Genomic DNA, 17,588 nt, shown 5'->3' on the forward strand with positions numbered 1-17,588 from the left:
ATTCTATTGTGTGTGTATATATACATATACATATATATACCACATTTTCTTTATCCATTCATCCATCATAGACAGTTAGGTTGTTTCCTTATCTTGGCTATTGTAAATAATGCTGCAATGAACATGAAGGTGCATATATCTTTTCAAGTTACTGTTTTTGTTTTCTTTGGATAAATACTCAGAAGTGGAATTGCTGAATCATATGGCAGTTCTATTTTTAATTTTTTGAGGAACCTCCATACTGTTTTTCACAGTGGCTGCACCAATTTACGTTACCACCAACAGTGTGCAAGGATTCCTGTTTCTCCACATCCTTGCCAACACTTATTTCTTGACTTTTTGGTAGCAGCCATTCTAACGTGTGTGAGGCGAGACCTCATTGTGGTTTTGATCTGCATTTCCCTGATGATTAGTGATGCTGAGCATCTTTCACGTAGACTGTTGGCCTGTAGTTCTTTAAATTGTTTTTTTGAATGAAGACTATATTATAGGGCTATTTATGCATGTATGCAGTAAGTTCTTAGAAAACTTTATCTTGAACTTATCATTAGGAGTCCTACAAGAATTAGATATATAATAATTCATATACTAAATATATATTATTATACAGCAGCAGTGTTTCTGCTCCATAATGATCTTAAAATTACATTTTTGAAAGTTTCCCTTCAATATCTCAGCATAGAATTATAATGAAGAGTTTTGATATAAAACCAAATTCGCATCGGAATCATGTTCTTAAATATACTAAAAGCATTTAGAAAGTCTAAAAATATATATTCTACCTTTGAATATGTAACTGTTTGTTAAACATCAGCTATTTTAATTGTTTGGCTCACATCAGAGCATGATATTCTTTGTTTTCAGAGAGTTTTTCTCTTTCTAACTCACTTAAAAGTAAATTAAAATGTTTAAATTTCTCTGAAGCACATCTTTTCAGTATCGTTTTATCTCCAAAGTCTTTATTTGCCTTCCCTTTACTGTTCGCTCCTCTCTCCTCTTTCTCTGCGGACAGTGGGCCGAAGTAGATAAAAATGATGGTCAAGGTTTATGTGAGCTGAGAAAAAGGTATTTTTATTTATTTTATTTTTTAACCTTAACTTGGATTCTGTTTGTGAGCCTGTGACAGAATGCCATTTCACTGTGTCACTTCGAATTCAGGACATTATGAAGATTTATAAATCTCTCCAAGGCATAAGATATTGCTTAAAAAAACAACTACTCTTGTTCTATACTTGTGTCATACTGCACTGAGCAAGGTATAAACAAATGAAAAATGCCCTATAAGTATTATATCAATGAAAATACTAACAAAATCAGGATACTAAAGCATTTTCAATTTTGTATCCTGTGTAAAAATTAGGAGATGGGCTACATTTAAAATGAGAGAAAAAGGTGTCTTAAATGCAGAAATTTCATTTTTAAGTGAAAAGCTAAATGCAATATCTTTCCAGTCGGTAGTGATTTTTTTCTACTGGATAAATGAGAATAAAGATATACTTATTGGATATAAATATAAAGTTACACGAATTAAAACATTAAAGGACTGAAAATACATATATTTATAGAAGCACTGTGGCTTTTTGTTACTGATTAAGAAATTTAGGCAATTAAATAGTGGGATGAATACTTAAACTATGCAAAAGGACAATTTTACTTTCTTGCATAATTTCTCATAAACGGTTCCATACCATTTCTGCAAAAATATCTATCAGAATTAATAAGTAGTGATAACATCTGTTTAAAATAGAGAATGACAAAGTGATTTCCTATTTATTTAAAAATAAGTAAAACTATTTTAGAATTTTAAAAAATCCTTACTATTTTGATGTTACTTAGCAATATTGTTTCATTTCAAATAAACATAAATGTGATCACATTGAATCCAAAGCAGAATTATTTTCTTTTTTTCTTAAAAACATAAGACATAAAATACTTACTCTTCACAAGGACCCTTTAATAGATAGGCTAAGCTCTCAACTGGGCGCATTGGAAAATTGTACTTTACTTGTGCCCTGCTAGTCACTAAAACTAGTTTGCTATTCTCAGTCTTAGATGTCAAGGAAGTGAGTTCACATCAAATTATTTGGTAGCATAGCACCATCCTGTGGTTAATTTTTGAATAACTCAGAAAAAAATGAAAATAAAATTTGGAATAACATTTCATATAGCGAAACATACACTTCAATTTATTAAGTTTCAAAAGCTCCTATTTTTAGCCATACTGGCATGCATACTTTCAAAGAAAAATAAGTGGTGTTCTTTATTTGTAAATACTATGTTTATTTGTAAATATTATATTCCTGTTCTGTAAATGTATGTCCTTGCCTTCTTTTTTAAACATCTTGCCTAACTTCCTTAAACAGTCGCATCAGCTCTAAATTAGCCCCCAAACTGACATAAGCAATGCAGATTGCTGCCTTGCAGACATTCGTAACTGTGTGTTCCATGGTCTTTTGAAACTCAAAATGTCCAAGGCCGAATTCCTTCTCTTCATCCAACAAAAGGGCAGATGCTCATATTTTCTCCTTCAATAGATTGCATGAGCACCAGATGCTCTATTAGTAGAAATTCCTCTTCCTCTTCCTCCTCAACCACCCGAAATGGTCTCAGAACAATTTGGGGCCAGCTTGGTCCACATGGTATTTCTGTCTCTTGGTGTCACTGATCCACTCTTGGATAAGGTTCCACCTCTTCTCTAGTTTCGTAAATCAGAAATCTAGACTTCTTCTTATGCTGCCTCCATTGTCATCAACCTCCTCTTGCCAAATAGGACGTGAAACCCAACCACTGATTTCTCCTGAACATAGATTAAGATTTCCTCCTTTCTCCTTCTCATGGGTTGACTTAAAACCCTCTTGCTTACTTCTTACCACTACTGCAATGTCTGTTTGAGTCTCACAACTTATCTTCATCCACCTTATCCTTCCTCCATGAGCGAATGGTCAAAACCTAACTCTGTTCCTCTTACTTTCATGCTTAAATCCTTTTTTGGTTCCCATCACTTGTAAGATACAGAGAAAATGGTATATTTTCTATTACCATCGCCTGCACGTAACACACACACACACACGTACACTCTCTCGTGTAGGCACATGTGCATATGCACACACATGGACATGCTACATTCCAATTACACCAAATCCATTGCAGTTTCTACCAAAATGCTGTGCTATTTTTCCTTTTGCATAGAAGGCACTGTTCCATGTAAGTAGTTCAATTAATTATTTCCTGTTTTTCAGCATTTCTCTCTCATATCTCACACCAAAGATTTCCATGCATCCCTCAGGCAAAGTGGATCACATTTAACTTTCTTCCTAAATGTCAATAATTCTGTTAAAACACTTATATACTTAAGGCATTCATAGTTCAAACACATCTTATTCCTCCTACTATATTTTAAGCCCCTAAAGCCACTTTATCATATCTATATTTGTGTTGCCATGATATAGGAAATACTTGAAATATATAAGGTGTTTAAAATTTTTGTTCAATAAATTAATAAATATATTGGTTTACTGTTTTAATTTGTGTAAAATGCATTATTTTTCTTAGTTCTCACGTAGTATGTAAAGCTTAACATATTTTTTAAATTATTCAGAAAAATAGTGTTTTACTGATTATACAAATGGAAAATATGAAGCTCAGAGATGAAAGATAACTTTTTCAAAATCACACTGCTTGCAGTAAATTATAGCATATGTTTGAAAAGCAGACACTTTCAACTATTGTTAAGAACAACATATATTAGAGATAAAATGTGAAATTGGTCATTTAAGGAAGTTAAAAAGATAATTGCTCTCCCCAGATGACCATGATTAATACTGTATGTGCATATAAAGCATGTATTTTACTTTAAGACTTTATAATAGTTAATGAAATCTTTTCTCAGTTTTAGGAAAAATATCACCAAAACCCTCAACTAGAAGCACCAGAAGTTCTTTCAACACTCTGTTTTGCTTTGTCTTAGTTACTGAATTTGTTGCAAAAATTATTGTTACTAAAATATGGGCATAGAACTAATGCCCACAGATTCTTATTTCCTTAAAACTATCAAAAATTTGCAGTGAGGCTGGCCCCGTGGCCAAGTGGTTAAGTTCACGTGCTCTGCTTCAGTGGCCCAGGGTTTCACCAGTTCAGATCCTGGGCGCGGACATGGCACTGCTCATCAGGCCATGCTGAGGCGGCGTCCCACATGCCACAACTAGAAGAACCCACAACTAAGAATACAGAGCTATGTACCGGGAGGCCTTGGGGATAAAAAGGAAAAATAAAAAAAAAAATCTAAAAAAAAAAATTTGCAGTGCTACAAGAAACCAGAGTATATAAATTGCCCAGAGAAAAATGAAGCACATTTTTAATAAATAGTTCTGTAACAAACTTATAAAGATAAGTTGTATGAAATGTTTGTTTCATCATTGTAATATTTTTATTTACAAAACACTTTTTGTCTGTAATTCTATTGTCCCTTTAAGATTTTTTTAAAAACTTTAAGCCTGAAATACTGTTAAAATTTGTCAAAAACTAAAATCCAGGTTTTAAAAATAGGCACATTTGAATGTTTTCCCCTTTGTTACAGGGGCATTCTCACATAATACTTCAACAACTTTTATGCATTAAATAATTATTTTAACTATATTTTATAAAATGCTGAGTTGAATTCCTTCCTTAATGATGATAGGATAAATCACACATAACACACACCTGTCTTCCAAATTTTATACTTTTCCATAGCGCTTATTACCACCCAACATGCTACATGTTTTGCTTATTTATCTTATTGTTGTCCATCAACTCCCAGAAGACAGCAAGCTCCATGTGAGAGGCAATTTTTGTCTGCTTTGTCCAGTTGCAGCATCTATAGAGATGTCTAGAACATGGTAGGATATTAGGAAATATTTGTTGGAAGGAGGAATAACATGCCTCAGACCTTTTCCCCTTCTGCCCTTTCCTCAGACTCATTTCCCTCTGACTTCTCCAAGCCTGGTTCTTCTCCCCTCAGTCCCAGTATTCCATCTTCAGAGATGTGCTTCCTAGCTGCTCTATGTAATGTCTGTCCCCTCCTGTCTTTCCGTCTCATTACCTTGACTGTTTTCCTCATAAATATTATCACTAACTGAAAATTATGTATTCACTTATTTTTTACTGTGACTCCCTCTCTACAATACAAAATCTATGATAAAATGGGCTTAATTTAACTCATTAACCACTATATCCTCAACTCTACTGTGACACACAGTAAAATCTAATCACACATTTCATTCAATTTAATTGGATTTTAATTGACTTGAATAAATTGAAGAGGTACGTATAGACATCATCTATGGATGATTTACTATGTGGCTTGAATAGTGGTAGAGTTTTAGAATAGCTCCTTATGGAATGGGAAAGTGCTAGCAACAAATAAACGAATTGACTACTATACTGATCATAAAACTAAATTTTGGGAAACTTGATTTTCCTTTAAACTGATACTTGATCTGAAAGCCTTATCTTTGTAGTTCAGGCTGGTATGATAAACCTACTTTGCAGGTACTTGTTCTTACTTTCTTTTCATCATGGCACAACCTGCTATAGATCGGTTTTCTAGCTGCTTGTCTTGAAAAGCATCTAGTCTGTTTCAGATAAATGAGCAGTCTTCGGTCATTTGGATTCATCGACAATTTTCCTTTCCACTGACCTTTAAGACCTACTATATGACTGAGAGAGCAGTGTCTTATTACTAAAGGATGTATTTTGTTAAGAGTGATGACTACCATGTTGGTGAAAATGATACATGTTCATCATAAAAACTGGAACAAAATAGAAGAAGGAAAAGTAAAGAGGGATGGAAGCACAGCTCTTGTGGGTTAGAGTTTGGTATAATGGGGTCCTCTGCTGAGGGTCTCTCAGGCTGAAATTGAAGACTAGCAATGGGCTCACTTCTGCTCATGTGATCTAAGCCAATTAATCATGATTTAGCAACTGAGAAAGGAAGTGTTAATTTGATTAGCCAGCATAATCAAGAAGATGGCAGACTAATGTCTCAAAAAAACCATCTTCCTAGGCCGGCCTGGTGGCCCAGAGGTTAAAGTTCGCACCTTCTGCTTTGGTGGCCCAAGGTTCGCCAGTTTGGATGCCAGGTCCAGACATGGCACCACTTAGCAAACCATGCTGTGGCAGGTGTCCCACATATAAAGTAGAGGAAGATGGGCACGATGTTAGCTCAGGGCCAGTCTTCCTTAGCAAAAAGAGGAGGATTGGTGACAGATGTTAGCTCAGGGCTAACCTTTCTCAAAAAAAAAAAAAAAAAAATCTTCCAAAATTACAGAATCCTGAGGTAGTGATATAGAGAAAATGAGCAGTAAGGAGGGGGTTTCCTTCAGGCATGATGGACTCCAGGGTCTTTCATTGTTCCATTCTTCTGTGAGCTGTGATGGATACCTTGTAGGTGTATTTCCTGCCTGTGGTCAGCTTGTTCCAGGAGAGAAATTCGTAGAACAAGGTTATAATTTATCAAGCTATCGGGGAGTACATATGTAAGTGGAGGCCATAAATCAGGAGAGCATGTGAATTTTTTTAGAGTATGTGCAGGGCAGCACATAGTCACACAGAGGAGGGGGTGGGGTCATTCAGCATCAACAAGATGGCCTCGCTTATGCTCACTTACAAAATTAAGGTGTAGACCAGAGCTGTGATCCCATCTGGGGCTTAAAGACCTTTCCCCGGCTTACTGGGAATGGCAGAATTCATTTCTTCATGGCTTTACGACTGATGTCTCTATTTTTTTGCTAGCTATTGGCCAAGAGTTCCAGTCTCATTCCTATGAGTTCCCCTTAGGGACCTGCCGGGTGGGGTCCCACATCACAGGTTTACTTCTCCAAGGCCAGAAGGCAATCACCTGTACTGCCTCTTTCTTTTAAAGACTCACATGATTAGATCAAACCTCTCAAGTAAAATCTCCCTTTTAATGAATTCAACATTGAGTGATTAAGGATCTTAATTATATTTGCATAATTTATTTTTCCATAAACCCTAACAAATTCATGGGGTGATACCCCATGCAATTCATAGGCCCCTCAGAGACTCACGGGCAGGGAGATTTTACAAGAGTACAGGACATTGGGGGTGGGAATCTTGGGGATATATTGGAATTCTGTCTACCAAAGCTGCTGTTTTTCAAATTCCTCAAAACGTAACTATAACTATCCATCTCCATTCAGCAGTATCTAGAAGCATGATGAGGCCTGGGAAGAGTCCAGAGAGTTACTCTTTTGGATTTTATGCCAAAAATTATTTATCCCTCTTTGAAGTGAGAAAATCATTCAGCACTTAATATTTTATGTAGTTTTTCATGACCTGGATTACAGCAAAGTAAGAGCAGAAAAAGTGGCTAAAAAAGAAGATACAAAAAGGAGATATCTTGCTCAATTCTTCCTTTATATGCTGAAAAACAACTAAATAAATCACATATTATTTCTCCACAGTTATTTTTTTTTACTGTAAAACTCCTTACAATGTGAATTGTGTCCTGAAAATTCTTTTCTCACTAACTTACCTTTATTGAAATACCCTTATGAGCAAGAGGTTACTCAACCAAATTCTCTTAGTCCATCATTTTCTTATTTTTCTAGAAAGGTTCATAAAATCGAATGGGCCCCAAGTAATGCCACAAAGGTTTCTATTTATTGTGCATGAACCAAATTATCTCAACTTCATAATAATGAATTTCTGTCAAGAAATATGATTAATTCTAACAATAAAAAATAAATCTTTGTTCTACACTTATTTCAAATATTAGAGTTTTTGTGGATTGTAAAGTTAAATGAATTTCATTTTGGGGGAACCCTCTCACCCCAAAAAGTGGAGAGTAGTCAGTCAGATGGGTTGGATAAAGTCAACTAGAGGAAGATCAGTATTGATTCTCTTTGCTCTTTCTGAGCTATTCAGTTTTATAAAGTGGCATTGCCTAAGGGGCAGGCTCATGAAGAAGTAAGGCCATCTAGATATTATTATGGCATTTCTCTTACAATTTCCTCCAGTTCTTTGATCACTGCAGGATACAAGTTTTCAGTCGCAAAAAAATTTGTATGGACAGAAAGTTTCTTTCATCTCACTCTGAATCTCCCTGACTGCCAAATATTTGCCTGCTGTAATAAGTTCGAAGTTCTTAAAAGGTATAGACTATGTCTGATGTCCTAAAGCAATGTACAAAAGATTTCAGAATTTTCCCTTCATTTCTGGGCTTGAAATAGACTTTGTAGCGAGTCAAGTCCATCAGACAGTTGCGGCATGTTGATCAAGGATAGAAAAATTATATTGTTTAACATTCGTAGAGGATTTAGAGTTTACAAAAACAAAATACCTTTCGAATTAGCTAGTGCAGCCTTCTATCTTATTATACATTGATCTTTCAGACTCCTCTTAAGGCATCTGATTTCTCATGAACACGTCAAATGATAGGGGACTTAGAATCTCTTCAAAAGACCCATTCATTAAACAAGATGGCATGCTTCTCACTAATCTCTAAGTCTGATGAATGTAGAGAGTGAGCAAGCTCTATTTGTCTTTGCATCTTTCTCTCCTCCCAGGACATCTCTCTGGCCTTACCACCTTGTAGGCCATAGATATTTTTTTAAGTAATTCAATTCTGAATAGTTTAACTTGTTAGAGATTTCTTCCCTTTTTTTAACCTAAAGTTACCATTTTAATAATTTAAATTATTGTTAATTCTACTAAGAGACTAACAGAATAAGCCTAACTGATATTCAACATGATAGCTCTTCAATATTTAAAAATGTGTGTCCTGTCTTGCTTTGATCTTTATCATTCCAGGCTAAACATTTCCAGTAATTGTAGCAGTTCTGTATTTTTTGTTTGAATAATGTTTTGCTATCTTATTCTGGCAATTGGTTGTGTTTTTTGAGTTTAATTCTTTTAACAAAACATGCTGGTCAAGCCATAGGCTGATCAAAATAAGAGCATTGTGGGACTATCTCCTCTCTTTTTCTAGATATTATATTTCTATTCACATAATCAACAGCCATAATATCAAACACTTCTTTCTCTTTCTTTCTTCTTATGTATGTGTTTTTGCTGAGTAAGATTTGCCCTGAGCTAACCTCTGTTGCCAATCTTCCTCTTTTTGCTTGAGGAAGATTTGCCCTGAGCTAGCATCTGTCCCTATCTTCCTCTATTTTATGTGAGTCACCGCCACAACATGGCCACTGACAAGTCGTGTAGGTCTGCACCAGGGAACCAAACCAGGGCCGCTGAAGAGGAATGCTCTGAACTTAACCACTAGGCCATAGGGCCAGCCCTCCATTCTTTATTTTTATTGGCTTTAAGATAAGTCAAAATTGCTAACAAGAAAGAGATGGAAATTGAAGAAAATCAATATTGTATATAAATAATCATGATGGGAGTAACTAAAAATAAAGTAAAATAAAGCATTGAGTAGAAAACAGATTAAAAATACATGAATAAGAATTGGAGAATTAGATAAAATAAAGGGAATAATTACAGGGAAAATAAATGTAGACCCTCCCGAATGAAAAAATTACTGTGAAAAAGAATGTCAAATCCAAGAGGTGTTACTATTTGCTATAATAAACTCCATGGAATTGTGAGTTTTTGAGGCTTTCACAGTGATTTTTTCGAATTTTCTTTTTCCATCCTCAGCAAAAATGCATAAAACAGCAAGATTGTCCTTAAAAGAGAGAAATACACCTCCTTTATTTCCCCAGGTGCACTGGGCAAAAAACATCTGTGTTGACACAGCAATTAGTAAGTCAATGGAGTCATACTAGAGGGAATTAATTTAGAAAACAGAAACTTTTAAAGGTCTCAGAAAAATTACTATGTTAATGTTCATTTCATGTTGTCTTAGTTTTTCACAGGGGATTAGAAATCAGAGCCGTTGACCTTAACGTTTTCATTTAAGTAAAGCACCTCAGCAACATCATATTTCTAGAATCTAATATTTTCAGTTTATTAAGAACATAAAGCCAATATTCAGAATAAAAGTGAATGTAAGTAGTGGTAAAGTTAAAATAGAGAATCAGTGACTATTGACAAATGACTTCCAAATGTTATGTTTCAGTTGTCTTTAATTTGATAATATATGTTCAAAGCCTTAATTATTGGTAAAATGTCCTGACCATGCAGTACAGTGCCTACTAATTACATATACAGTGCCGAGAACACAAAAGACCAAAACTCTTCATAATTACCACTGTGTATGTTTTTAAACCCTGATACAGTCTTCTGTTAGCAAAAAGGTCTAGATGTTCAAAAGTGTTTCATAGAGAATGATATTATTGTCAAGAAAAGAAAAGTGGTCCAAGAAAAACATATTTTGTTACACCAAATCTTAACTGGAATCTAGAGCTATCTTCAAGCATCCTATTTCAATTTTGTTTTATTTTAATTACTGCTTACCTCCACTAGATGTCAGTATTGTATAAGAGCAGAAAATGCTTCTCTTCAAATGTGTCCTCCCTGTGTTAACTGCTCATATAAAATGAATGAACACTACCTAAGGATGTATGTGTCCACAGATGTCATCTAAATGTATGCAACTGATTAGCCTCATAAGTTACCCGAAATATTCTACACATAGGTGATTCTTAAAATATTTCCTTACCCACTAATTATAAAGGAAAATGAAATTTTGAAACCAAAGCAATTAGTATTAACTTGCAAATGCTCTGAAGCAATGCTCAGTCTTTGCCATCTCCTCACTTCTGATTTGTCCTCGCCGCAGCCATTAGATTTTGAAACAAAGAAGGCCTACACTTTTAAAGTCGAAGCCTCCAACCTTCACCTTGACCACCGGTTTCAGTCTGCGGGCCCTTTTAAAGACACGGCCACCGTGAAGATCAGCGTGCTGGACGTGGACGAGCCGCCGGTTTTCAGCAAGCCGCTCTACACCATGGAGGTTTACGAAGACACTCCGGTTGGGACCATCATTGGCGCCGTCACTGCGCAAGACCTCGATGTGGGCAGTAGTGCTGTTAGGTAAGAAAAAGAAATGTTTTCTTTACTGTGTGTCAGAAAAAGAAAGAAAAAAAATTGCTCTGTCTAAAATTGCATGAATGATTTAGTTTTGGAATATGGTGCTTGAAAAACGTAAGGACTTTTCATGATGAGTTTTAGAATAAAACCCACAGGATTTGAACAAAACCTCTGATATCAGTCCCTGCCCCAGGGTTTAGCAGTGTGTGGTGTTGGACGTGCCAATCAAGCTAACCAATCTCAATTTTTCATCTATAAAAAGAATTTAATAATATAACCCCAAAGGATGATTCTCATGATTAACGATATTAAGATACTTTCTTGGTGCCCGGAACATAACAGACATTTAATACTTTTTTCAATTACTCTAGAATCTCTGCCCCTTACCCCAAGTTACTGTTTGAAAAAGATGGTTTTACCATTCGCAATTTGTAGTTCATTTTTTCCCTGCGACACTTATGTCTGCTGATGGAAGCACAGTCAGAGGCAGTCCTGTGGTGAGGTGGATTATGGAAACGCTCGAAGCCCAGACTTTGCAAGGAGCTCCTGTTGGCATGAGGCAGCTGGGTAGTGAGTCAACACGGTAATCAATAGTGTAAGAAGGAGTTAAGAAACAATCTCTCTTCACCTTGACCACCCCCAAACCCATAAATTCCACATGCACTACTGAAACGTGATGGGATTTCTCTTGTCCTCACTTCTACATTGATCCTGCAACATATTTTGAGACTTGTTTTGATTCAACTTTGCTCCTTCTGTATGTTTAAATTTCCTGCCACACATGAACCCTGATCTCAAATGCCTACAATTACCGGGAAACCAAAAATAAAAGAGAAATAAACATGATTTGTTCTGAATCTTGCACTTCTAAAGAGTTGAACCAGACGAAAGAGAACATCAATGCAAACATTTTAATGCCAAACCGCTACTTTATTGACATCAGGAAAATGTACACACATATCTCATAAGATTTTATGTCATAGGGTAATGAATGAATAAAAATAATGGATCAACCATTCATCAGCTGTCTCAGCACATTCATAGATACAGAAAACTCTCAGGAAATGGCTTGAGAGTATGCAAGCCCTGCTCTCTGTATTCATTTGAATGCATCCTCCAAAATGGCCTGAATATTTTCCTTCTTGAAGTATGTCTGTGATCACAAGAGACCTCTAAAAAAGTACATTCGTCTTGGGAAAGGGAAGAAAAATAGCAATTACTGAGCACCCGTGTGTCGGGTTGAATGCTGGCTAATTTACTCATTGGTTTCAAGCTGTTGTTCTCCATGTCCGTATTAGAACATGGTTCACTTTCAGTTAAGCTTCAGAAAACTATATTTATTACCAGTGTTTGTAGGGGCATTGTCAAGAATCTGCCACATTAGCAGTTGTTATATATTAACCTATCATCATTCATCAGTCTTGTTCCTGATGACTCTGATGTGCTGTTGATAGTTGTGAAAGTGGGAAATACCTGGGGAGTAGATTTAGAGGTAATTTCAAGAATATAAACAGTTATAGAAGAAGTATTGAAACTTGTAAAGTAATAAAAAGGTAAATAACTATGGATTGAAACTCCCCACAGTTCAATAACTGAGAATTTCTGAACATAGTGGAAATGGTTTCTTAGAGAATACGCTAAGTTGTTTAATTTACTCTGTTCTATTTCTGAAGACTGATGAAGTGTGATTAGGTCAAAATATTAATAAAAATATGATTGTAATGCCATACTTAGAAAATGCCACCTGGTAGTGTAAGATGAGAGTTACAAACTTTCAAATACAAAAAATGGTTAAGAGTCAAGACCCTGGTTTAAGGATGAAGGAAGTCTACGTTTTAAAGAAATTCTCCAGCTACAGGCCTGGTTTTTTTATTTCTTTGTTTTTTAATGTCACAGGAACTAATGTCTGGCAAGTCTTCTTTATGTGAATAAAATAGTTTCCCTAGTTTTACTTCTAATGGGGAGCAGCCTACTCTCTAAAGCCGTAGACGCGTGTGGTTCTAATTGATCCCCGTGAGGGGTTGTCAAAAGAGGGAGCTGCTTTGAAAGAACATGAAAGTTGTCTTACTTCCACGTCCTTGGAGTAAACAAGAAGCTTGAATCATGTCAGCTGAGGAATGTGTGCCGTGAATCATCTTTTCTTGGTCTGAAAACATGTTTGCTCACTTAAGAGTGATAGTAAAAATATGTTGTGAAAAATAAGCATCCAAATGTGAAATTGCTTGACATTTTTCTCTAGGCCCTGGGGGGTGTTTTTTTTTTTTTCTTTTGCTTAACTGTCTTTTCATAGGGTTATTGTGCAAGGTATTAATTTAGAACTATGTTATTTCATACCACTGGGTATTTTATTATTATTGTTATTTTATCATCACTGAGCACAGCAAAGAGCCAGAATGCAATGACGTTAACAAAGGGTTTAAACAACTTAGAAGAAAGTTCAGTTAGATTTGATGCCTCTAAAGGTACCATGGCTGGTCCCCCTGCCCCGAGCTTCATTTCTAGTTATTGTTTCCTTTACTTTTCTAGCCTTTCCCTTAAGATGCGCTGAATTCCCGCCTCTGGTGCTCTATGTCCTTTGACCCTCTTATTGTATGGTTCATGGGAGTTATTTCTAAGTGAGTCAAATATGAGTGCAATGAGTGTACAACCACTAGTGAGGTAGAGGATTTTCACAACAGTAGTCTCTTAAGTTAAGAAATGAAATTTAAAACAGGTGACTATTCAGTTACATTGGAAGTTAGTATTTGTTTTGAATATGAGTGATTTGAGTTGTAGAGAGATTTTAGTGGATAATTTTCCTCAATAAGTGGCATTTTTCTTTTGCTCCAAATATGTACAAATCTTAGTTATTCTATGAATGAATTTTAAAATAAAGTTTGATCAAGTTAATTGTGTGTATAAATTGAGAAAATGAACAATCTGATTTTAAACTCACTCCAGGTACGAAGTGTTGGGTGATAAGATACTGATGACATAAAGTAAAATTTATTTTATGCCTATAAACTTCCATGTATAAATTCAAAACTACAGTATATAATAAAACAATGGAATAGTTTATTTTTCATGTTACCTTGTTTTGTTTAATGATATTTCCAACCAAAATCCACCACTTAAAATCAAGTAGTGAAATTGATTAATAAATAGAAAATCATTATTAATTACCATGAGTAGATGTAATATTTAAAATAATTTATGGGGTCTTTATGGGGTCAGCCCGGTGGTTCAGTGGTTAAGTTCACAGGTTCCACTTCAGTGGCCCAGGGTTTGCCTGTTCGGATCCCAGGTGCAGACATGGCACCACTTGGCAAGCCAAGCTGTGGCCGGTGTCCCACATATAAAGTAGAGGAAGATGGGCATGGATGTTAGCTCAGGGCCAGTCTTCCTCAGCAGAAAGAGAAGGACTGGCGGCAGATATTAGCTCAGGGCTGATCTTCCTCAGGGAAAAAATAAATAAAATAATTGATAACTGGTTGTTAAAATATAAATGTCTATCTGTGCCCTGCTTAAAATTATCTAATGTCTCAAACCTGGTCTGTTCACCACATTTTTGGAAAAATTTCTGAAATCAATTGTAACTGATTTTTTCATTGTGGGTTAACAAGCTATCAAAGTAGCTGGTTTTCTTTATGGGCTCTTCCCATACATCAGGAATCTTATTATATACGTAAAAACTTAAGCTCAACTACAAACCACATTTAGGGAGTGAGAGGAAAGAGAGGCCCAGGTTGTCAAGTGGTGTCCTATAGCAACATGTATAATTGATTTTAAATATTAATTAAATTAAATGGTAAAAAGTTAAAAATTTGAGAAATTGCCCATTTTCTATTTTTCACTTATTTAGCACAATTTTTGTGAGGATTAAATGAGGTATTGATATACAATGTTTAATTTTTAAAATTTTTAATAGATTTTATGTTTTTAGAGCAGTTTAGATTCACAGAAAAATTGAGAGAAGGTACAAAGATTCTCCAGGTACCCCTGCCCATACACAAGCATAGCCTCTGCCATTATCAACATTGCCCACGAGAGTGGTACATCCATTACGATTGATGAATCTACATTGACATATTATTAAGCAAGTCCGTAGTTTACCTTAGGATTCACTCTTGATACTGTACATTCTCTAAGTTTGAACAAATGTATAAAAACATGTACCCATTATTATAATATCATACAGAGTATTTTCACTGCCCCAAAACTCCTCTATCCTCTCTCTCTTCATCCCTCCCCCGCAGCAACCTGTGGAAACGATTTATCTTTTTACTGTCTCCAATAAAGCCGCCAGTTTAACTGTTCCTACAATGTCATATAGTTGGGATCATACAGTATGTAGACTTTTCATATTGACATCTTTCTCTTAGTTGTATACATAAAGCTTCCTACATGTCTTGTCATGGCTTGATAGCTCTTTTTTTTTTTTTTTTTTTTTTTTTTACTATTGAATAATATTCTGTTGTCTGGATGTATCCATTCACCTACTCAAGGACACCTTGATTGCTTTCAAGTTTTGGCAATCACATCCATGTACAGGATTTTACGTGGACATACATTTTCAACTCGTTGTGTCAGTACCAAGGAGATCAATTGCTGGCTCATATGGTAAGAGTACATTTACAGTTGTAATAAGTCGCCAAACTGTCTTCCAAAGTGGCTGTACCATTATACATTCCCACCAGCAATGAATGAGCATTCCTGTTGTTCCACATCCTCACCAGCATTTGGTGTTGTCAGTGTTCCAGATTTTGGACATTCTCATAGGTTTGTAGTGGTACCTTATAATTGTTTTAATTTGCATTTCTCTGATAACCTATGATATGGGGCATCTTTCTTCTGCCTGTTTGCCGTTTCTATATCTTCCTCGATAAGAAGTCTTTGACCCATTTTTTAATCAGATTATTTGTTTTCGTATTGTTAAGTTTTAAGAATGTTATTTTTTTCCAGTCCAAACAAAATAAGCAGAGTATACTAGTAAAGGTGTTGCCTTTTTTAAATATTGTCACTGCAGATACAATTCTATTGTAAGATAGAGATTTTGATAGTTGAATAGCTTGATAAGAGCATGTCTGAAGCTTATATATACTCAATTGTCTCACTGGAGGTGGTTTCTGTTGAGTTTCTGAACAATGGCTTCCCAAGGAGATCAGGACAGATTACACATATGCAAATTAAGTCACTGAAAAATTATAAAAGTCAGACCTAGCATTAAGAAGTCTGAAAATTAGGTTCACCAAAACTCAACTTTTCTCATTACCTTTGTTCACAATTCCATTCCCTCCAATTAAAATATTTTCTCATCCTCTATTTCATCTCCTTCATCGTAGACTTCTGCCGTCTTAGGTGGCAAAACCACATGTATACTCACTGGCTATTCTAACTCACTTCTCCTTCTCCCTCCCAATATTGTCTTTTTCATCTTTCATATTCACAAAAGACACCATATTGAACTTTATCATTGTACTTACCATTTTTGCTTATTGCATAAATTTGTAGTCACTGTTTTAACCATCGTTCCCCAAAATACACAAAATGAGAAGATACCTGAGAGGTGGGACTATTTCCTTGTTCTCTCACGTACTACATGCAAAATTAATTTTGAAATTCTCTTGATGTAATATATTTCTCCTAATATATAATGCGATGTAGTAATGAAATGCGGAATGTATTTGTACGTGTATGTCTGCGTTTGTATTCGTTGTAAGCAGATCCAGATCTAGACCTAGATATATAAATATAGAGATTTTTTTTTGCTTTTCAAGGGTTTGTAGACCTGGGTGTTTGGATATGATCTATAGAGGTCTTAATCTCTGCTATCTTAGCTCAATGCAGTCAAGAGCATATTTTCTTTCTTCTTTTTGCTTTTTTTTGGAAAATGGTTTCTCACTTCCTTTGCTTCTTAAATGGAGCTAATGGAAGCTAAATGCTATCACTGTTACCTTGTAAAGGGCACAATCTGCTCACTCCAAGACAAATACCAATCTGTCAAGAGGCAAGATGATGGTACAGAAAGGACTTTTATTAAGTGCAGAGCTAGCTAATCAGAACATGGTGGACTAGTGTCCTAAAGAACGGTCTTAAGGCAAATATAGAATCTTTAAGTAGTTATATAGGGCTAGTGGGCTATAGAGGAGAGAGTCAGGAGTGTTGACCATCTGGCACCATAGACTGAAGGATGCCACACCAGACCTTTCAGCTGTCATTGATGATGGATGCCAGTATAGAATCTCTCTCTGGGGGTCATTGGAGGAGAGGCTCAGAAATGTTGTCCATCTGGTGCTGTAGACTGGGGGTCACTACATTTCTAAAGAAATCAAAAGAACAAAGTTATTGTCTCTTCATAACTGAGAGGTATAAAGCTAAGCAGGGATCATAAATCACAATGCATCAGTTTTCTTTATGCTTCAGTTATTTTTTATCCAGCCTATGTTCAAGCCAGATATGTCCAGCTGGGTTAATTACTTAGAGATTATCCATAGTTACAATATGGCTCCCATTCTACAAAATGGCTTCCTTTATGTCAAGCTCATGTTGTGCCAGTATCATCAGTACATTTGCAAGTAGACTTTATACAAAAATCAACTTTGGAAAAATAATTCTCT

General features: G+C 35.5%; 1 protein-coding gene across 6 annotated transcripts in view; it reads left to right on the plus strand.

Moving 5' to 3' along the window:
- CDH12 (cadherin 12) overlaps positions 1-17,588 on the plus strand; it is a 936,971-nt gene that overhangs the window by 880,354 nt on the left and 39,029 nt on the right. For all 6 annotated transcript variants that reach the window (XM_070587153.1, XM_070587154.1, XM_070587157.1 and 3 more), the window contains one exon: positions 10,742-10,995. In XM_070587153.1, the coding sequence (XP_070443254.1) occupies positions 10,742-10,995 (254 nt within the window). The remainder of the gene's footprint in view (positions 1-10,741; positions 10,996-17,588) is intronic.

The sequence above is a fragment of the Equus przewalskii genome, chromosome 20 (assembly GCF_037783145.1).
Source record: "Equus przewalskii isolate Varuska chromosome 20, EquPr2, whole genome shotgun sequence".
In the NCBI taxonomy this organism is placed as follows: Eukaryota; Metazoa; Chordata; class Mammalia; order Perissodactyla; family Equidae; genus Equus; species Equus przewalskii.